At 39.5% G+C, this 22,880-nt stretch overlaps 1 protein-coding gene across 3 annotated transcripts in view; it reads left to right on the top strand.

Annotated features, from left to right (window-relative positions):
• Positions 1-374: 374 nt before the first annotated feature.
• VPS13A (vacuolar protein sorting 13 homolog A) overlaps positions 375-22,880 on the top strand; it is a 236,372-nt gene continuing 213,866 nt past the window's right edge. For 2 of the 3 annotated variants that reach the window (XM_036893495.2, XM_036893496.2), the window contains exon 1: positions 375-1,384. In XM_036893495.2, coding sequence (XP_036749390.2) covers positions 931-1,384 — 454 coding nt within the window. In that variant the 5' untranslated portion in view covers positions 375-930. The remainder of the gene's footprint in view (positions 1,385-22,880) is intronic. The other variant, XM_036893494.2, reaches the window with a different exon arrangement.

The raw sequence follows: 22,880 nt of genomic DNA, 5'->3' as shown, positions 1-22,880 counted from the left end.
TAAAATTAAATGAAAACAGTTTGTAAACTCATGTAAAATAAGATTTAACACTGTTTTTGCAAGGCATTCTACTTGCAAAGGTAAACCTTAGACTTTAAAATTTTAAATTGGATGACTGTGCACATAATGTATTAAAACGATACATGAATCAAAAAGTCATCAGGACAAACGTTTAAAGTACACCCTATATCTTAAATCCTCAAGAGAGTGATTAATTAAATTCTTCCAATTTCACATCCAACGTCTCTGTGACGCTGGGTCTTTGGCCCTATGTCTAGTTAAGGCCAAACGGGGTTGGGAGTGGGGCTGAAAGAGCTCTACGTTGTACGTACTTTATAATTTTATTTATTTATTTCAAGGGTTGAGAGTCCAGGTCTTTATTTCTTCGAGGGTGCTGGCAAATTTCTGGACTGGCTGACTCTAATCGCGAATCTGAAGGGACTCTGTGCGATGAAAGGCGGCTCCGTGTAAATAACGTGATCACAGAGGAGTGCCACCTCAGATGCAGGGAAAGGGCGGCGGAATTGCAGCCCGGCGTTCACTCTCCGCGTCCCCTCCACGGTTTGCAGCGGGGAAAGTCACCACGCAGTGTTCAGGCGCTGGGAGGGCGGGGCAGTTACAGGCGTCTACTGAGTCCTGACGGACCCAGGAAGGTATAGTAATGCGGGGTGCTCCCTGGGAGACCCCTCGTGACACCTCGCGTCTGACAACAGAGCGGCTGGAATCTGCCCACACCTAATTCTGGGGCAGGAGGTCCCCGCCCGCGTGGGGGCGGATGGTCGCCTCCGCAGGGGGAAGGCGTTCCTTACTGGGAGGAACGGCCGCGCCCCCAAGAGCTTCGCTCCGCCCCCGGCCAGCAAGTAAGTCAGTCGGTGGGGGCGGGGTCGGAAAAAAACTGGATGCTCGGGACACTCGACCCGTGGCCAGGCGATGCGGGAGGGCGGGGCCGAGGAGGAGAAAGCCGGACTCTGCGCGCCGGGTACGCACGACAGAGCGGCGGCCGCGCAGCCGCCCTGCCTCCCTCGTGGGTCGGCGCCCCAGGTCGGCGCCACGCTCCGCCCCCACCATCAAGGCCGAGCTGCGCACGCGTTACACGACTGCCGCCTCTGCCGCCTCTCCCCATTGCAGGGCTCTAAGGCGGGGCGGCGAGTCCGGCCGGCTTGGCGCCGCAGTCACAGCCGCCCGGGAGCCGGTGAACCGAGCTGTCTCGAGGGCTGGTCCAGGAGGCAGACGCAGGAAGAAGGAGCGCAGGGGAGTGCCGCCGTTCCACCGCGGCTGAGGAAAATGGTGTTCGAGTCGTTGGTCGTGGATGTCTTGAACAGGTTCTTGGGAGACTATGTGGTGAACGTGGATACGTCCCAGCTCACTCTGGGCATCTGGGGAGGTAACAAGACCGCCTTCGTCCCCGATCTCTTCCCTCCTGACCCCTCGTTGCCGGAGCCTGACCCTGCCTTCTTGGGGCCTCGGGCGCCGCCACCTGTCGCCGCCACCTGCCACCGCCCTCGTGGGGTCAAATTACGTAAAGCGGCAGTTCCGGGGCGACTGCCCGCCAGTTGTTTATATTTTGGCAGGAGCTGGGTGGGTTCGTGGGTGCGGGAGGAAAAGGCCCCCTTTTCAGAGCCGAGCACCTGAGGCGACCCGCAGTGGACTCCAGGAGTCTGGAGTTCAAATTCCGCAGACGCGCCGCTTTCTGCCCCGGCGGTCGGGCTTCTCTGAGCCGCGCGTGCAGAGGCGGCGATAGGCGCCTGGGCCGGGCCTCCTCCCCGTCCTGTTCTCCCGTGGGTTGTGACGGAGGCCCGGGAGAGTCGGCGGAGTGGCGCACGTTCCCTCGCACGTGAAGGCGACGCGCTGGGACCAAGAACGCTGTCCTTCCTTCCCTGCCTGCCCAGCGTCCCCAGCCTCCCCATGTGGCTAAACCGTGCATTTCTCGGCCCCTCCTCCAGACCAGCCCCCTGGACTCCGGGCTCCACGCCTGGGTTGGGCTGATAGCAGAAAGCGAAACTCCTGTGCCATAATTCAAGTGGTTGGCGGTGTGTTTTCAGTTCATACTCTGACCCGCGAGTGTGTCTCGTTTGTAAGGCTTTGGGGTTTTGTGGGTCAGAGAGAAAAATTTTTTTGAGAAACTCGGTTCGCTGTGCAACATTTCAGACCTTCAAAAGGAGGGGATGAACATGCTATTATTTTGCTTAGCTTACTTGCCGTAGATGGTGAAGGACCAAAGTTTTACTTTAAATAATACAATAAAACTTGTCAGTTTACTCTGGTGCTCTCCCTTACTTGGAGCCTCATATTTAGAGCTTCCATCTGTTTTTTGTATTATAGCTTTATTTTAAACACCCTCTAGAAATTAGATCCCTTTTCTTTATGAAATGAGTCTCCCGGGACAAAGTTAGGGTTAATTTTTGTGTCTGACTCTCATCTACAGCTGACCCTTGAACAACAGAATTTGAATTGTGTGGGTCCACTTGTAGTTGGATTTTTTTCCAGTAAATATAGTGAAAAATGTTTTGGCGATTTGCAACAATTTGAAAAACATTTTTTTCTGTAACTTTATTGTAAGAATGAAGTATATAATGCATATACAAAATACGTCTAAATTGACTGCTTATGTTATTGGTAAGGTCAACAGTAGGCTATTAGTAACGTTTTGGGGGAGTCAAAAGTATACCTGGATTTTTTACTGTGCTGGGGTCAGCACCCATTGTTTAAGGGTCAACTGTGTGTGTATATATGTATTTTATAATTAATTGTTCTTTAATATGCACACGTTCATGTTTTAGAAGGCTTAACAGTTCAGCCTTCTAAAATACTTACCTTGATTTTTCCTTTATGAATGAGTGTAATTTAGTTTGTTAAACTTAAAACTCAGTTATTTTACCAGCAAAAATGGGTTTATTTGGAAATAACAGAATTGCAAGCTAAAGGAAAGGAACGTTATTTTAGGGAGAAGGAGTACGAAGTTGGGAGTTGTTTTGAAAAAGTCCATTGGAGAAAATCAAAGAGTTCAGGATGATGTTGGTTTCTGATTATGAGGAGTTGCAGGGGTAGTTGATTTCTTGTAGGAGATGCAATATACATCTTTTCCTGTTGGGGTCTGTAATTGACATTTCTTCCTGTAATTGTTGATGAACGGTAGGCTCCCTGACTAGCTTCAGGACTCTAGTGAAGTTTCCCTTTATTAATTTTTTCACAAGTTCAATAAAGAAAACCCCTTGTTACTACTGTTGTTATCTAGTAGTGATAGAGAACTGGACTACGAGAACTAGTGGCATGAATGCTAGCTCAGCAACTCTGACTACTACCAGAAACTTGCTGATACTTTAATTTGTGCTGATTCTCATTTGCAGAGTAAGAATAATGAAACTTGTCCTTGCCTACCTCAGAAGGAATGCCTCATCAGAACATTTTTCCGTGTGCTTTGATCTGTAGTATAAGATGCTTCTACATTCAAGGTGGAGGTTTGTGTAGTGTGATTTATTGGCAGATTTATTTATTTAAAATTTACGTACGGTAAAATTCACTCTTATGATCTGCACTTCTAGCTTGACAAATACAAAGAGGCATATATAGCCACCATCAAATGACGATACAGAAAAGTTCCATCAAAACGCCAAAATTCCTTCTGCTGCCGCATCCTAGGCCACCTTAAGTAGCCCCCTACCCCTTTTCCTAGGAGGCGCTGATCTTTTACTATCCCTACAGTTTACCTTATCTAGAGTGCCATATAAATGAAATTGTATGGTATGCAGCTTTTGGGGTCTGATTTATTTTACTTAATCTCCTTTTGCTAATTATACAAAATGAATTTGACATTCATTATGTGTTGCATGCATCAATATTTCATTCCTGTATTTTTGAGTAGTGTATCATAGTATGGATATACTTTAAATATTTTCCTGTTCACCAGTTGAAAGATGTTTCAATTTTTGGTGATTATGAATACAGCTGCTGTAAGCATTCATGTACAGGATTTGTGTGAACATACATTTTTATTTCTCTTGGGTAAATACCTAGGAGTGGGATTGTGAGGTTTTATGGTAAGTGAATATTTATATGAAACTGCAGAACTGCTTTTCAGAGTGGCTGTACCATTTTGCAATTTCACCAGCATTTTGTAAGTGCTTAGTTGCTCTTCACCCTCACTAGCATTAGTATTTTAATTTTGAAAAACTGATTTTTAGCCCAATAGGTATACAGTGATAAAACATTGTGGTTTTAATTTGTGTTTCCTTAGTGATTAGAGATGTTGAATGTCATTTCATATTGTTAGGCTGGAGGAAGGAAAAACAAGGACATGCACACAGAACAGAGAGATACCATAAAAGGAGAACAGACCAGACCCCAAGGTCCGTGCTTTATATGGAAAGGGGACAGCTCTTCCTGAATTCCATCCTTCTGATGTGCCAACTAAGACCCAGATGTCAGCCTCCTCCCTCTTGGAAGGAAAAAAGTTTCTAGTTGTCTATTATGTCACCTTTAGTCAATCATACCTCTCTACGCCCCCTAGGATAGCTTGCCCACTCCTCCCCCTCCTAACCCCTTATAAGCCCCCATCTCCCTGACTGGGTGTGACTTCCCAGGCCTGTGATAGCCAGACCGCAGAATATCACCTGGGAGTTGCACTCAAATAAACTACCTGGCCCTTTGTTGCCTCTCTTTGCCTGTTTATTTCGGTTAGAATTTATTGGAATTTATCTTACTTTTGGTGCTGAAATCCTGGGAAGGAGTGTGAGCGCTGGGCCCCAACTGGCCACCAGTGGCCCTGCCCCCTCCTTCCCCAACCCGGGATCTCAGCCTGCTCTCCACTGCATGGACTATTTTCCAGTGAGTCCCTCAGTTTCCCCTGGTCTGTTTCCCTTCCTAACTCCATTTCACCTGGTCCTGGTCTGTTAGAAATTGTAGCTATGTCCAGGTGGGGCATCCGGCTCCTGGGCATTCGGCCCACCCTCTATGGGCATCCGGCCCGCCCCTGGCCCTGTGGTATGGGAAACGTCCCTACCCCAGGCCCCAGGACGTCTGTGGGCATCCGACCCGCCCCTGGCCCTGAGGTGGGGGAGACGTCCCTCACCCAGGCTCCCAGGATGTCTCCCCTGACTTGGTGCGCTTGGGATGCTGGGTGCTCCTCTCAGCGGGATTAGTTGGAAAGTGGCACAGACATGGGGAACCAGCCCTCAAAAGCAGAGGCTCAGACCCTGCTGCAGTGTCTCATTTCTAATTTGGCTCCTCTATATTTGTCCCAGGAAGTTCGCAAATGGAAGCTAGTCTTTCTTTGCTCTGAGGCTGGGCCTCAGTATCCCATGGACAATCAATCTTGCTGGCCCCCTGAGGGAACTTTCAATTTTAGCCTACTTACCAACTTGATTAATTATTGCCACTGGAGTGGAGAGTAGAGTGAAGTCCCATATGTGCAGGCTTTTTGGACTTTGCACTCCTGCCCAGACCTTTATGTTAAGTGTTCAATGACTCAGGTTCTCCTAGCCTGATCTCCAGTTAAAGATTGTCAGCCTCTTACTCTGCCCAGTCCTTCTTCCTTTTCAGATCCGCCAGAAGACTTCAGTTGTCCGCCTCCCTCAGCTCGCAATCCCCTCCCCCCCCTCCCCCACCATCTTTAAGCCTTCACACGTGTCGCTGCCATCTTAAAGTCCTACATTCTCAACCATGCCGTTGTCCTGCTCTCCTCTTCCCGTGGCTGCACCACCCCCTCCCCCTCTCCTTCCACCTTCACTGCTCTCTTCCCCCACCAGAACACGCTCCTCCCGCCCTCTGGTTCCAGAAGGCACGGACAGGAAGCTGAGGAGAGGGAAAGCAATTGGATATCAGTGACTTAAGTCTTTATATCAGTTTGTCTGTGTATATGTTTTTGTGTAAGAAGTGTTGCTGACTGTAGTCGTTGTGTCTCCATTTGTATGTTTGTGTGTCTAGGTGTGTAGATGAAAAATATTTTCCTACCTCCGGATGGTATTAATAAAAATTGATTTAAAAACGAGTGCTTGTGAAAATTGGGCATTATAAAACTTCCAGAAAATCTGATAAAAAATGTTAAGCATTAATGCTAGTTTGAGTTTGGCTGAGGCAGGCATGTCCTTGTGGTTATCAGCTGCCTAAGTTTACCTAAGGTCATTTAAGTCGATGTTATCTGCTAAATATTTTAAGAATAAAATGCTTAAAGGCTTGACTTTGTCTAATATTCAGTAAAGGTCTTGTAAGTAATCTAGCATAGTTGTTACGAATGAGTGAACTAAATAAGTGTGGCAAGTGAACACCTTTTAAATTGTGTGTTACAGTGTGTATATCTATCTACAGCCTGGAAATCTTTGTGGTAACCTAAAACCTTAAAGTTTTGCTAAGTTAAAAAGATATACTTTGTGCTTAGTGAGAGATTTGTTGTAAAGCTCATGGTTAACAGAAATTATAAAATGTTCATAAATTTGTCAATCCAAAGAATGCTAGTGTAACAGTTTATAATAGCCTACTTCTCAGTGTTCACTAAAAATTAAGGTACTTAATAGTTTTAAGTTCTAATTAAAACTACTTAATAAGGAAAACATTTCTGCATGCTAAAAAAATGTGTCTTTTGATAAAAGAAAGTAATTGTTCTAAAGTACAGCTGTTTATTTAGAGAGAGAAAAATCTAAATGAAAAAGAAGGTTGTAGAAAGTTTGTAGAAGAATTTAACATAGTCATGCTATATAAAATTAAAGCGAATAAGTATCAGTATCAAGTACACAGCAAAATAAGAATTTTGTTTCCAGTTAAAAAAACAAAGATTTCTTAACTGTTAGTCTGCTCTTAATGTTGAAATATTGCAAAAAGTTCTCTAATTGTTTAATCAAAGCAGTTTCTCATGCTTAAAGTCTCAGTAAGGTGTCAGAGTATTTATGAAAATGAGATCTTAATATTAAAAAGACTAAAAGCTAAACTTTGCTAACAACTGTGTAACCTTATTTGTCTTTGAAGTACTTGGTTGTCATTCTAGTTAAATAGATTAGTATTGCTTCATAGCAACCTATAATCCTATTTAAGCAAGTGCCAAAGAAACTTTCCTCTGACAGCTTCCCAAAATCAAATTCAAAAAGGTACTTTTACCTCTAGTTAACTCTGATATTTTCCAGAGGGCCCCTCGAACATGTCAGAGGAACATTTTCTCATTGGAGAAAATATTTAGCTAATTTGGCTTATTTATCTGATAAATATTTACCTAAAAAGCACTGTCAAAAAGAATGATGCTAAACTTTGTTACTGAATGTTTTGTATTACAGAAATATCCAAATTTCCTTATGACAACAACTGTCTTACAGTAAGCTCTCATCAGATCTTTAACCATTGTCATTTGTAAATCTTTTTTCATCTATACTCACTGTTTATTACTCCTAAACTAGTAAGAAACTAGATTTCAGCAGAACAGCTATTAGTTACATAAGATTAAGTAAACTAAAGAAGATGATTTTGTAACTTTTTGTTTCAAATGTTGATAAAGTGTTTTAAGCTTTTTCTCTTAAGCTGACAACAGTTTAGTAAATGACTGCCTTTATAAGCAGAATTGAAACTTTATCTTTCTCTTTACCTGATCCCTCCAGAATTTTAAAACTCTCAGTGACTATTTTTATATTTCATGGCAATATGTTTATTTGCACAAGTTCAATAAGAATCTGCTTTCCTTGTAAGAAGACTAATTAAAAACACAAGTTATACTACCAAAGCTTTGACTGGAATGTCATACCTGAGAGACACGTGTGTAAACTCAGATATGAACAGACAGCTTTAAGGAACTAAGATTGACGTTATAAAGCCAATAAAGCCCTTTAGAAGAACTGGCCTAGTACCTTGCTTACAGAGTTCCCAGCAGCCTTACCAGGTGAGTAAAGAAGGTCACTTCCTGGCAAGTGCAAGAACCTCAGGAATGTCTTGGGAACCTCAAGAAGAGAGGAATTCACCCAAATGTACAGGTACTGCCGGCACAACCTGATGGCAAGTCTGGCTTGGCTTTCTGGCCTTAAGAAGCCTTTAAAAGTCCAATCTGAAATTCCTTATAAAAAGTTCCAGCAAAGCATATTTAAAAGAGCCTATGTAATCAATTGCTCTTCTTGCTGCACTTATACAAATAATCAACTATTAATTATTTTTGCTTATTTACAACTTTTTTTTCTTTCTATTGAGATTTAATTCACAAACCACTGAATTCACCCTTTTAAAATATACAATTTGGTGTTTTTTAGTAAAGTCACAAAATTATGCAAGTATTTCCACTGTCTAATTCCAGAACATTTTCAATACCCCATAAGTAAACCTCGTACTAATTAGCAGTCCCTCAAAATTCCCTCCTGTTCTCCCCACCCCACCTCTGGCAACCACTCATCTACTTTCTGCCTGTATTGATCTATCAATTCTTGGACATTTCATTTAAATAGAATCATACAATATAAGTGGCTTTTTGTTTCTTTCTTCCTTCAATTAGAATTACATTTTCAAGATTCATCCATGTTGTGTCAGTATTTTATTCCTTTGACTGTATAATATTTCATTGTATGAATACATTACATTGTCTATCCATTTATTAGTTGATAACTGTGTAAGTTATACTTTCTGGCTTTTATGAGTAATGCTGCTATGAACATTCCTGTACAGGTTTTTGTGGATACATATTTTAGATTCTCTTGAGTTGTGTGTTACCTAAGGGTGGATTGCTGAGTCATAAGGTAACTAAATCTGACCTTTTTTAAGAACTGCCAAACTTGCAAAGTGTCTGTTTTCTTACTGTTGAGTGTTGAGAATTCTTTAACTATTATGGATCAAGCCCTTTGTTAGATATGTGATTGAAAATATTTTTTCCCAGTCTTTTTCAAGTCTTTCTCTCACAGAACAAAATTTTAAGTATTGATGAAGTCCAAGTCCAGTGAGTCAATTTTTTTTTTTTATGGTCGTGGGGAAAATTGGAGTTCCTTTGGCCAGGATCCTCACCTGACCCTAAACTACTTGATGATTTAATTGGCCTACTGCTGCTAGGCTACTGCTTCCACACCCATAGGCAATAAGCTAGTATTGACTGAGTCACTGTATAAAGAGCTCTGCTGAGCGCTCTGGGCAGAGGGAGACCCAAGGATGATTACAACCTGCAGATTGTTGGATGCAGATGTAATTCTAGTGCTTGACCTGTATAAACCCTTTTACTCCAAGGATGTTCCATTGTCATTCCTTGGTCTCCCTGAATCAATAGTGCACTTGCCGGGAGCCAAAAACCTCAGACAAGACAATGGGCTATACTTTTTGTTTTATCTATGAAATCTTTGCTTAACTTTAAGTCACAAAGATTTTTCTCCTATATTTTCTTCTAGAAGTTTCATAATTTCATATTTTACATTTAGATTTTTGGTCCGTTTTTGTGTAAGGTGCTGTATAGTTTGAAGGTTGAGGTTCGTTTGCATGTGGATACAAATGTCAATTGCTCTAGCACCATTTGATGAAAAGAATATTCTTTCTCCATTGGATTATCTTTGCACTTTTGTAAAAAATTCAGTAGATTATATTTTTAGGTTAATTTTTGGATTATAATCTGTTTCAGTGATCTCTGTGTCCATCTTTTCACCAACACCACACTTTTCTGTATAACTGTAGCTTTATAGTAAGTCTTGAAATCAGGTAATAATGATCCTTCTAACTTTAGTGTTTATCAAATTTTTAAAATAATGTATCAGTGTTTTGTATAGAGTTTGGTTATATCTTGATAAATGAAGTTTAAATTATAGCTGAAAGTTAAAAAATCTAGAATTTAAAACTAATTTTGATAAATTTAGAGGATTAAAACTGAAAATTTCAATAATAGAAACTAGATGCTGCAAAGGAAAAATACTAAGATTATGGACTTAATATTTAATGGTCAAATGCCAGAAGGACCTGTTTTTATTGTAAGCTTTTACTAGACTTCTTTGTAATAATATGGCTAATTTCATTATTAGCATATTAGTAGTATTAATTATTATTCAGGAGTTACATGAATGGTTTCAAACCTAATAGTGGGTATAGTGCTCTGAAAATTCATTTCCCAGATGGTCTTTAGAAATTAGAATCCATTTTTTCCGTAGACACATTGTTATATATGAATGGAGAGTTTCCAAAACCTATTTAATTACAGTGTAGCACAGTAGTGCTACTATGTTGGGTCCTATGTAGTAAGTGGTCCTAACACCACTTGAGTGCAGAAAGCATCTATTTAGTGGGAGAGGAAAGTGGTGTTGAGCTTCGTTTTAAACTCTTGGCAAATTTTGATGTTGGTAAAATACTTTTTATACACTGCTATTTCCAATTCTCCACCCTTCCTGTATTTCATCTTCTTAGGAAGGTGGTGTTAGTATTTCATAGACTCATATGAAATTCATCTCCTAACTTTCCCAGGCAATCTCCCATTTCACATTTTCTTCAAGAGCTAGGGTGCATCAGCATCAGCCATAGGTGTTTGTTATAAACACAGATTTTTGGACCACTACCCAAAGGTTATAATTTATGTGGAGTAGGTCACCAAAATCTTCCTTTTTTTAAGAAGATATGGGTTTGTGATACACAACTAGGTGTAATTAAGAGCACTTTGCAGGGCAAAAATATTAGAAATTCAGAGGCTGAAGCAGCAGTAGTAAGGGTGGCTTGTTGAGAGAATTATCATTTATAACACAGGGAGTACCTGTACCTATTCTTTTTTACATAGCCTTTTTCCTTTTTCTCTCATTTTCTCCAACAATACTTGGACAAATCTGAAATTATTATTTTTTATACCTGACATGTTTATGTGATGTAGGATGCTCAGATTTCTTGTTATTTTAACTAACTTGCATATTTTGTTTTTAAAATGTTAATCTCCTACTGTTCTCTTTATAATGGAGTCTTATGTTCAGTGCCCACTTACTGCAAATCCCCAGTATACCAGTGGCTCTGTAGGAAGATGAAGATTCAGTGAGGGCATAGTTCTTAATTGTAAATTCTTCTATGATAGGAATATACTGGGGAACCAAATGATTGTTATAGTTTAGTGATTACTAAATTTAATTTCTTAAGTATTATTTTTACTTTTATGTTCTGAGATACTTTCATAGGACTTTAAGGTTGAAAGGGAACATTTTATTACGAAAAGTGTTCAGACATACATCAGTGTTATAAAATTTTACAGTCCATATCCGTATATTCACTATCTAGAGTCTATCATTATATTTTAACAGCTTTATTGAGTTATAGTTGACATAGTAAAATGCACATATTTAAAGTCTACAATTTGATAAATTTTGACCTATGTATACACCTGGAAGACTCATCACAGTCAAGTTAACAAACATATCCTTTGCACCCAAAAGTTTCTTTCCTCTGCGCCCAGAGCCATGCAGTAGTTTGATTTTTTTCTATCATACATACCTCTATTTGTGGTTTACTGAGGTTTTTCTTTTTCAAAAATGTGTGTTGGGTTTCATAAAATGATTTTTCTCCATCTGCTGATACGGTAGTATTTTTTTTCAATCTTTTGATGTAATTGATTACATTAATTGGTTTTTAAATATTAAACCATGCGTTCATAACTGAAATAAATCCCACTTCATCATAGTATGTAAGTATTTTTATGGATTGTTGGATTCAGTTGCTGATATTTTACTGAGGATTGTTGTTTCTGTGTTCAGGAGAGATATTGCTCTTTCTTGTAATTTCTTTACCTAGTTTTAGTATTAGGCTAATGCCTACCTCATGGATGTATTCCCTCTCTTCTTGTTTTTGGGAAGAGTTTATAAGGGATTAGTGTCATTTTTGCCTTAAATGTTTGGTAGAACATTAGTAAAATTGTACATTATGCTTTCAGTTTTGAAAGATGATTATTGATTCAGTTTCTAAAATAAATACAGGTCTATTCAGATTATTTTGTCTTGTGAGTTTTGGTAGAATGTATCTTTCAAGGAATTGGTACAATTTGTCTATAAATTTGTGAGCATGTTCATAATTTTCCTTTATTATCCTTTTACTCTCCATGGGATTGGTAGTGATGGCCCTTCCTTTGATTTCTGATAGTATTAATTTGTGTCTCTTCTCATTCTTCCTTAGTTATCCTGGCTAGGGAGTTTTCGATTTTGTTGATCTTTTAAAAGAGCCAACTTTTTTTGGTTTCATTGATTTTTTTCCCTCCCGCTCTCTTGGTTTTCTGTATTAAATTTCTTTGATTTCTGCTCTAATTCTTACTATTTCTTTTGTTCTGCTTATTTAGGATTTAATTTGCTTTACTTTCTCTAGATTCTTGAAGTGGAGGCTTACCTAGATTATTGATTTTAGATCTTCTTTTCTGATATATGCATTTGGTGTTATACACTTTCCTCCAAACCCTGTTTTTACTTCATGTCACAAATCTTGGTAAGTTGTATTTTCATTTGATTAAAAATATTAAAAAATATATTTTGTGACTTCTTTGACCTACGTGTTATTTAAAATTAGTGTTTATTTCATCTTCATATATTTTGATATTTTCTAGCTTTTTCTGTTACCAGTTTCTAGTTTAATTCCATTTGTGGTCTGAAAGCAAACTTTGTATGACTTCTGTTCCTTTGCATTTGTTAAGGTATATTTTTTGGCCCAGAGTGTGGTTTATGTTGGTGAGTGTTTCATGTGAGCTTGAGAAGAATGTGTGCTCTGCTGCTGTTGACGAAATGTGTAAATTTCCAGTTACATGCCTTTAGTTTTAAGTTGTCTGTCTCTTTATATTTAAAGTGGGTTTTTCAGAGATACTTTATAGTTGGGTTTTGTTTTTTTATCTGCTTCATCAAGTTCTGTCTTTTAAATGGCATAATCAGACCATAAATAAAATTTAAATCACTTTAATTTAAAGTGATTGTTGATGTAGATGGGTTAATGAATTTATATCATATTTCTACCTCTTTTCTTTTTTTTTAGATAATTATTTTTTTATTGAAGGGTAGTTGATGCACAGTATTACATTACATTAGTTTCAGGTGTACAACACAGTGATTCAACATTTATGTACATGACAATTCTAGGTACCAGCTATCACCATACCAAGCTCTTACAATATCTTGACTATATTCCTTATGCTATACATTACATCCCGGTTACTTATTTATTTTACCATTGGAAGTCGGTCCTTTTTTTTTTTTTTTTGTGAGGGCATCTCTCATATTTATTGATCAAATGGTTGTTAACGACAATAAAATTCTGTATAGGGGAGTCAATGCTCAATGCACAATCATTAATCCACCCCAAGCCTAATTTTCGTCAGTCTCCAATCTTCTGAGGCATAACAAACAAGTTCTTACATGGAGAACAAATTCTTACATAGTGAATAAGTTCTTACATGGTGAACAGTACAAGGGCAGCCATCACAGAAACCTTCGGTTTTGCTCATGCATTATGAACTATAAACAGTCAGTTCAAATATGAATACTCATTTGATTTTTATACTTGATTTATATGTGGATACCACATTTCTCTCTTTATTATTATTATTTTTAATAAAATGCTGAAGTGGTAGGTAGATACAAGATAAAGGTAGAAAACATAGTTTAGTGTTGTAAGAGAGCAAATGTAGATGATTAGGTGTGTGCCTGTAGACTATGTGTTAATCCAAGCTAGACAAGGGCAATAAAACATCCACGTATGCAGAAGATTTCTCTCAGAACGGGGGGGTGAGGTTCTAAGCCTCACCTCTGTTGATCCCCAATTTCTCACCTGATGACCCCCCTGCGACTGTGCCTGTCTTAGGTTGTTCCTCCCTTGGGGAATCTTACTCGTCTCTGGCTAACCAGTCATCTTCCGGGGCCATACAGGGAAATGTAAAGTTGGTAAGTGAGAGAGAAGCCTTATTGTTTGAAATGGTTAGCTTTTTATTTCTTTCCATATTTATGCCCTGTAGCTTCTATGCCCAGCATTTGTCTTGAGGTATCTTTACCACTTGGAAGAATTATGATACTCGGTAAATTTGATATGAGGGACGAATTCTATTTAAGGGTTGTAATTAGGAAGGAAGAAGAAAAGCTATAGAAGTAGCAGGCGGAAGAAAACATGGGAAGATTGATTATTTCTTTGACATATCTTCTTGTAGAGTAACTTCAGCATGTATAGGTTTTAAGCTACTACTAAAATTGCACACACACATTAACATAATAGGAGTATAGTTACATAACCAAAGCATACCTGTAATTACCAGCCATCTCCAGTGAAACCAAGAAAACCAGTTAGGCACCTTAGGCATTTGTGAAAACTTATCTATGATATGGTGGCTATTGTCCAACTGAACTTGAACAGTCTGAGAGAAATCAGACAAATTAAAACAACCCATTCCTGGGGAATGTTCACATCCCTTATGTTCTTTTAACAGTAAATAGTCTGTACTTGTAAGATTTTGGAGTGCTACAATTTGCACTTCTCCTAATTCTTGGTTGAGTTCCAACAGTATAGATCCAGTCAAATTTGTTGTTTTACTGTATGCACAGGCCAGCTTAGATATCTCCTTCATTCCCATGGCAAGTCCAGGAGCTGGTGGGATGAGTGCATCTACAGCTGTAGCAGTGCGTGGATCTTTGTTGGGGTTTTTTGATGATCATCTTCTGGCTTGAGTCTTCCAGAGAGTGCTGATGTTGGAAGTTCTCTTTCATATCGTATCTTAGTTCATTTTCGGGGTAGCCCATTAGGCTTTGATCTTCTGTATAAATGCAAACAGACCCTTTGCCTACACTTTTATATGCCCTTTATACCCTTGTGTAGAACTCATTGGAGGTTACCACACAGGAACTGCCCTTTTTTTTTTGTTTTGTTTTGTTTTTGGTATCACTAATCTACACTTACATGACGAATATTATGTTTACTAGGATCTCCCCTATACCAGGTCTCCCCTATAAACCCCTTTACAGTCACTGTCCATCAGCATAGCAAAATGTTGTAGAATCACTACTTGCCTTCTCTGTGTTGTACAGCCCTCCCTTTTCTCCTACCCCCCCATGCATGCTAATATTAATACCCCCCTACTTCTCCTCCCCTTTATCCCTCCCTACCCACCCATCCTCCCCAGTCCCTTTCCCTTTGGTACCTGTTAGTCCATTCTTGAGTTCTGTGATTCTGCTGCTGTTTTGTTCCTTCAGTTTTTCCTTTGTTCTTACATTCCACAGATAAGTGAAATCATTTGGTATTTCTCTTTCTCTGCTTGGCTTGTTTCACTGAGCATAATACCCTCCAGCTCCATCCATGTTGCTGCAAATGGTTGGATTTGCCCTTTTCTTATGGCTGAGTAGTATTCCATTGTGTATATGTAACACATCTTCTTTATCCATTCATCTATTGATGGACATTTAGGTTGCTTCCAATTCTTGACTATTGTAAATAGTGCTGCGATAAACATAGGGGTGCACTGATCTTTCTCATACTTGATTGCTGCATTCTTAGGGTAAATTCCTAGGAGTGCAATTCCTGGGTCAAATGGTAAGTCTGTTTTGAGCATTTTGATGTACCTCCATACTGCTTTCCACAATGGTTGAACTAACTTACATTCCCACCAGCAGTGCAGGAGGGTTCCCCTTTCTCCACAGCCTCGCCAACATTTGTTGTTGTTTGTCTTTTGGATGGCAGCCATCCTTACTGGTGTGAGGTGATACCTCATTGTAGTTTTAATTTGCATTTCTCTGATAATTAGCGATGTGGAGCATCTTTTCATGTGTCTGTTGGCCATCTGTATTTCTGTTTTGGAGAACTGTCTGTTCAGTTCCTCTGCCCATTTTTTAATTGGGTTATTTGTTTTTTGTTTGTTGAGGCATGTGAGCTCTTTTATATTCTGGACGTCAAGCCTTTATCGGATGTGTCATTTTCAAATATATTCTCTCATACTGTAGGGATCCTTTTTGTTCTATTGATGGTGTCTTTTGCTGTACAGAAGCTTTTCAGCTTAATATAGTCCCACTTACTCATTTTTGCTGTTGTTTTGCTTGCCCAGGGAAATATGTTCAAGAAGAGGTCACTCATGTTTATGTCTAAGAGGTTTTTGCCTATGTTTTCTTCCAAGAGTTTAATGGTTTCATGACTTACATTCAGGTCTTTGATCCATTTTGAGTTTACTTTTGTATATGGGGTTAGACAATGGTCCAGTTTCATTCTCCTACATGTAGCTGTCCAGTTTTGCCAGCACCATCTGTTGAAGAGACTGTCATTTCGCCATTGTATGTCCATGGCTCCTTTATCAAATATTAATTGACCATATATGTCTGGGTTAATGTCTGGATTCTCTAGTCTGTTCCATTGGTCTGTGGCTCTGCTCTTGTGCCAGTACCAAATTGTCTTGATTACTATGGCTTTATAGTAGAGCTTGAAGTTGGGGAGTGAGATCCCCCCTACTTTATTCTTCTTTCTCAGGATTGCTTTGGCTATTCGGGGTCTTTGGTGGTTCCATATGAATTTTTGAATTATTTGTTCCAGTTCATTGAAGAATGTTGCTGGTAGTTTCATAGGGATTGCATCAAATCTGTATACTGCTTTGGGCAGGATGGCCATTTTGACTATATTAATTCTTCCTAGCCACGAGCATGGGATGAGTTTCCATCTGTTAGTGTCCCCTTTAATTTCTCTTAAGAGTGACTTGTAGTTTTCAGAGTATAAGTCTTTCACTTCTTTGGTTAGGTTTATTCCTAGGTATTTTATTTTTTTTGATGCAATTGTGAATGGAGTTGTTTTCCTGATTTCTCTTTCTGTTGGTTCATTGTTAGTATATAGGAAAGCCACAGATTTCTGTGTGTTGATTTTGTATCCTGCAACTTTGCTGTATTCCGATATCAGTTCTAGTAGTTTTGGGGTGGAGTCTTTAGGGTTTTTTATGTACAGTATCATGTCATCTGCAAATAGTGACAGTTTAACTTCTTCTTTACCAATCTGGATTCCTTGTATTTGTTTTGTCTGATTGCCGTGGCTAGGACCTCCAGTACTATGTTAAATAACAGTGGAGAGAGTGGGCATCCCTGTCTAGTTCCCGATCTCAGAGGAAATGCTTTCAGCTTCTCGCTGTTCAATATAATGTTGGCTGTGGGTTTATCGTAGATGGCCTTTATTATGTTGAGGTACTTGCCCTCTATTCCCATTTTGCTGAGAGTTTTTATCATGAATGGATGTTGAACTTTGTCAAATGCTTTTTCAGCATCTATGGAGATGATCATGTGGTTTTTGTCTTTCTTTTTGTTGATGTGGTGGATGATGTTGATGGACTTTCGAATATTGTACCATCCTTGCATCCCTGGGATGAATCCCACTTGGTCATGGTGTATGATCCTTTTGATGTATTTTTGAATTCGGTTTGCTAATATTTTGTTGAATATTTTTGCATCTACGTTCATCAGGGATATTGGTCTGTAGTTTTCTTTTTTGGTGGGGTCTTTGCCTGGTTTTGGTATTAGGGTGATGTTAGCTTCATAGAATGAGTTTGGGAGTATCCCCTCCTCCTCTATTTTTTGGAAAACTTTAAGGAGAATGGGTGTTATGTCTTCCCTGTATGTCTGATAAAATTCCGAGGTAAATCCATCTGGCCCGGGGGTTTTGTTCTTTGGTAGTTTTTTGATTACCGCTTCAATTTCATTGCTGGTAATTGGTCTGTTTAGATTTTCTGTTTCTTTCTGGGTCAGTCTTGGAAGGTTGTATTTTTCTAGGATGTTGTCCATTTCTCCTAGGTTTCCCCGCTTATTAGCATATAGATTTTCATAGTATTCTCTAATAATTTTTTGTATTTCTGTGGGGTCCATCGTGATTTTTCCTTTCTTGTTTCTGATACTGTTGATTTGTGTTGACTCTCTTTTCTTCTTTTAGAGGCTTATCTATTTTGTTTATTTTCTCGAAGAACCAGCTCTTGGTTTCAGTGATTTTTGCTATTGTTTTATTCTTCTCAATTTTATTTATTTCTTCTCTGATCTTTATTACGTCCCTCCTTCTGCTGACCTTAGGCCTCATTTGTTCTTCTTTTTCCAATTTTGATAATTGTGACATTAGACCATTCATTTGGGATTGCTCTTCTTTTTTTAAATATGCTTGGATTGCTATATACTTTCCTCTTAAGACTGCTTTTGCTGTATCCCACAGAAGTTGGGGCTTAGTGTTGTTGTTGTCATTTGTTTCCATATATTGCTTGATCTCCATTTTGATTCGGTCATTGATCCATTGATTATTTAGGAGCGTGTTGTTAAGCCTCCATGTGTTTGTGAACCTCTTTGCTTCCTTTGTACAGTTTATTTCTAGTTTTCTGCCTTTGTGGTCTGAAAAGTTGGTTTTTAGGATCTCAATCTTTTGGAATTTTCTGAGGCTCTTTTTGTGGCCTAGTATGTGGTCTATTCTGGAGAATGTTCCATGTGCACTTGAGAAGAATGTATATCCTGTTGCTTTTGGATGTAGAGTTCTATAGATGTCTATTAGGTCCATCTGCTCTACTGTGTTGTTCAGTGCTTCCGTGTCCTTACTTATTTTCTGCCCGGTGGATCTATCCTTTGGGGTGAGTGGTGTGTTGAAGTCTCCTAGAATGAATGCATTGCAGTCTATATCCCCCTTTAGTTCTGTTAGTATTTGTTTCACATATGCTGGTGCTCCTGTGTTGGGTGCATATATATTTAGAATGGTTATATCCTCTTGTTTGACTGAGCCCTTTATCATTATGTAGTGTCCTTCTTTATCTCTTGTTACTTTCTTTGTTTTGAAGTCTATTTTGTCTGATATTAGTACTGCAACCCCTGCTTTCTTCTCACTGTTGTTTGCTTGAAATATGTTTTTCCATCCCTTTACTTTTAGTCTGTACATGTCTTTGGGTTTGAGGTGAGTTTCTTGTAAGCAGCATATAGATGGGTCTTGCTTTTTTATCCATTCTGTTACTCTGTGTCTTTTGATTGGTGCATTCAGTCCATTAACATTTAGGGTGACTATTGAAAGATATGTACTTATTGCCATTGCAGGCTTTAAATTCGTGGTTACCAAAGGTTCAAGGTTAGCCTCTTTAGTACCTTACTGCCTAACTTAGCTCGCTTATTGAGCTGTTATATACACTGTCTGGAGATTCTTTTCTTCTCTCCCTTCTTGTTCCTCCTCCTCGATTCTTCATGTGTTGGGTGTTTTTTGCTGTGCTCTTTCTAGGAGTGCTCCCATCTAGAGCAGTCCCTGTAAGATGCCCTGTAGAGGTGGTTTGTGGAAAGCAAATTCCCTCAGCTTTTGTTTGTCTGGGAATTGTTTAATCCCACCGTCATGTTTGAATGATAGTCGTGCTGGATACAGTATCCTTGGTTCAAGGCCCTTCTGTTTCATTGTATTAAATATATCATGCCATTCTCTTCTGGCCTGTAGGGTTTCTATTGAGAAATCTGATGTTAGCCTGATGGGTTTCCCTTTATAGGTGACCTTTTTCTCTCTAGCTGCCTTTAACACTCTTTCCTTGTCCTTGATCTTTGCCATTTTAATTATTATGTGTCTTGGTGTTTTCCTTCTTGGATCCTTTCTGTTGGGGGTTCTGTGTATTTCCGTGGTCTGTTCGATTATTTCCTCCCCCAGTTTGGGGAAGTTTTCAGCAATTATTTCTTCTAAGATACTTTCCATCTCTTTTCCTCTCTCTTCTTCTTCTGGTACCCCTATAATACGGATATTGTTCCTTTTGGATTGGTCACACAGTTCTCTTAATATTGTTTCATTCCTGGAGATCCTTTTGTCTCTATGTCAGCTTCTATGCGTTCCTGTTCTCTGATTTCAATTCCATCAATGGCCTCTTGCATTCTATCCATTCTGCTTATAAACCCTTCCAGAGTTTGTTTCATTTCTGCGATCTCCTTTCTGGCATCTGTGATCTCCCTCCGGACTTCATCCCATTTCTCTTGCGTATTTCTCTGCATCTCTGTCAGCATGTTTATGATTCTTGTTTTGAATTCTTTTTCAGGAATACTGGTTAGGTCTGTCTCCTCTGGTGTTGTCTCTGTGATCTTTGTCTGCCTGTAGCTTTGCCTTTTCATGGTGATAGGAATAGTTTGCAGAGCTGCAACGAGTGACGGCTGGAAGGACTTCCTTTCTTGTTGGTTTGTGGCCCCCTCCTCTCCTGGGAGAACTGTGACCTCTAGTGGCTTGTGCTGCGCGCTGCGCGCAGACAGGGTTTCTGCTTCCTGCCCGGCTGCTATGGAGTTAATCTCCGCTGTTGCTGTGGGCGTGGCCTGGCTCGGGCAGCTACTCCAACGTGGTGGAGTCGCGTTGGAGCAGGAGCGGCTGGGAGGCTATTTATCTCCGTAAGGGGCCTCCCTTGTCCCTGCAGCCCAGGGGTTAGGGTGCCCAGAGATCCCCGGATTCCCTACCTCTGGATTAAGTGTCCCGCCCTGCCCGTTTAAGACTTCCAAAAAGCACCCGCCAAAACAAAACAACGACCACCAAAAAAAAAAAAAAAGTTTTTTTAATTAAAAAAAAAAAAAGGTGGTCGCTCGTTTTTCTTTATTCTCCGGTGCCAGCCTCAGGCCTCTGCTCACCAGTTTTGCTGCCCTGTTTCCCTAGTATTGGGGTCCCTATCCCTTTAAGACTTCCAAAAAGCGCTCGCCAAAACAAAACAGCAAAAAAGAAAAAAAAAAAATGGTCGCGCGCTTTTCTTATGTCCTCCGGCACTCGGCCTCCAGTGCCCGCTCACTGTTCTTGCTGCCCTGTTTTCCTAGTATCAAGGGCCCTGCACTCTGGTCCGGATGGCTGGGGCTGGGTGTTCGGCAGTCCTTGGCTCCGTCTCCCTCCCGCTCTGCCTGCTCTTCTCCTACCGGGAGCTGGGGGCGGGGGCGCTCGGGTCCCGTGGGGCCGGGGCTTGTATCTTACCTCCTTCTTGAGGCGCTAGGTTCTCTCAGGTGCGGATGTGGTCTGGATATTGTCCTGTGTCCTCTGGTCTTTATTCTAGGAAGGGTTGTCTTTGTTATATTTTCATAGATATATGTTGTTTTGGGAGATTTCCGCTGCTCTACTCATGCCACCATCTTCCTTGCCTCTCTGTCTACCTCTTTTCTATTTGTTACATATCTTTCTCACTTTTAAAAATCTCCCTCTTTTTCTGCCTTCTCTTGTTTTACCTGAGCATTTTATATGGTTTTCCTTTCCTAGCATATCAATTTTACTTACTAAAAAAAATTTTTTTAGACTTAGAATTTCAGTACGCATTGAAAACTAATCTAAGTTACTTTCAGATAGCACTGTACTGCTTCAGTGGATAATGGAGGTACCTTACAACAGTATTGCATTCCATCCCTCTGCCCTTATAATATTGCTTTCATTTATTTCACTTATCCTTAAGCTATACTCAACCAGGGCACTGTTGCTATTATTATTATTTGAACAGTTTTCCATTAGATCATTAAGAATAAGGGAAATAAAAGGCTTAATTTTACTTTCACTTATTCCTTATCAAATGCTCTTGGAAAACTGAGTTTCTAACCTATATCATTTTCCTTCTCTTTGAAAACTTTTATATTCCTTGCAAGGGTGGTCTGCTGGCAACAAGTTACATCGGTTTTTGTTTGAGGGTTTTTATTTCTCCTCCACCCCACCATCTTCCCCATTTTAAAAAATTGTGGTAAAATATACAGAACATAAAACATATCATTTAACCCATTTTTAAGTGTACATACAGTTCAGTGGCATTAAGTATATTCACATTGTTGTGCTATTACCACCATCCATCTCCAGAATTCTTTTCATCTTGCAAAACTGGAATACTGTACCCTAAGCAATAACTACCCATTCCACTCCCCTCATCCCATGGCACCGTCATTCCTTTTTCTGTCTCTGAATTTTAGATTATTCTGGTACCTCATATAAGTGTTATCATGCAGTATTTGTCCTTTCGTGGATGAGTTATTTCACTTAGCGTGTTTTTCAGGTTCGTCTTTGTTGTCACATAAGTCAGAATTGCATTCATTTTGGGGACTGAATAATATTCCACTGTTTGCAGTACCATATTTTATTTCCCCATCTGCCGATAGACATGTGGGTTCCTTGCATCTTTTGGCTGTTGTGAATAATGCTGCTACAAACGAGCGTACAATTGTGTCCAAACCCCTACTTTCATATATTTTGTGTATATACCCACAAGTGCAGTTGCTGGGTCATGTGATTCTGTTTTTGATTTTTGAGGAACTATAATACTACTTTCCAAGGATGCACCTTAATACATTTCTACCAACAGTGCCCAAGGATCCATTTTTCCATATCCTCATAAAAATGTGTTGTTTTTTGTTTTGTTGTCATAGCCATCTACTACTGTGTGTTTTCCTTGTTAATTTTCTGGTTCTCTCCATTATTGAAGTCATGTATTGAAGCCTCCTGTTATAGAAGTATTTCTCTCTTCAGTTCTGTCAATGTTTGCTTCATATGTTTTTGAACTCTGATGTTTGATTATAATTGTTACATCTTTTTAGTGAATTGACCTGTTTATCATTATAGAATGTCCTCTTTTTGTCTCTTGTGACAGCTTTTGACTTAGTCCATTTTGTCTAATATATAGCCATCTTTGCTCCCTTTTGGCTGTTTGCATTGAAAATCTTTCTATTCTTTTACCTTGAACCTGTGTGTATCTGTAGAGCTAAAATGAGCCTCTTATAGACAGCATATAGTGGGATCCTGGGTTTTGTTTAGTTTTTAATCCATTCTGACCCCCTCTTGTTTTGACTGGAGAGGTTAAACTATTTACATTTAAAGTAATTACTGATAGGGAAGGACTTACTATTGTCATTTTGTTAATTTTCTGTTTGTCTTACAACTTTTTGTCTTTGTCTTTCTTCATTGCTTTCATTTGTATTGAGTCAATTTTTTTGTGCTGACACATTTTGATTCCTTTTTTCCTTTTGTGTATATTCTACTAATATTTTCTTTGTGGTTCCACAGGGGATTACATA

This window comes from Manis pentadactyla, chromosome 3, assembly GCF_030020395.1.
Source record: "Manis pentadactyla isolate mManPen7 chromosome 3, mManPen7.hap1, whole genome shotgun sequence".
NCBI classification, from domain to species: domain Eukaryota; kingdom Metazoa; phylum Chordata; class Mammalia; order Pholidota; family Manidae; genus Manis; species Manis pentadactyla.
Note: the sequence above shows the minus strand (reverse complement) of the source record. Positions and strands in the feature narration are given on the sequence as shown.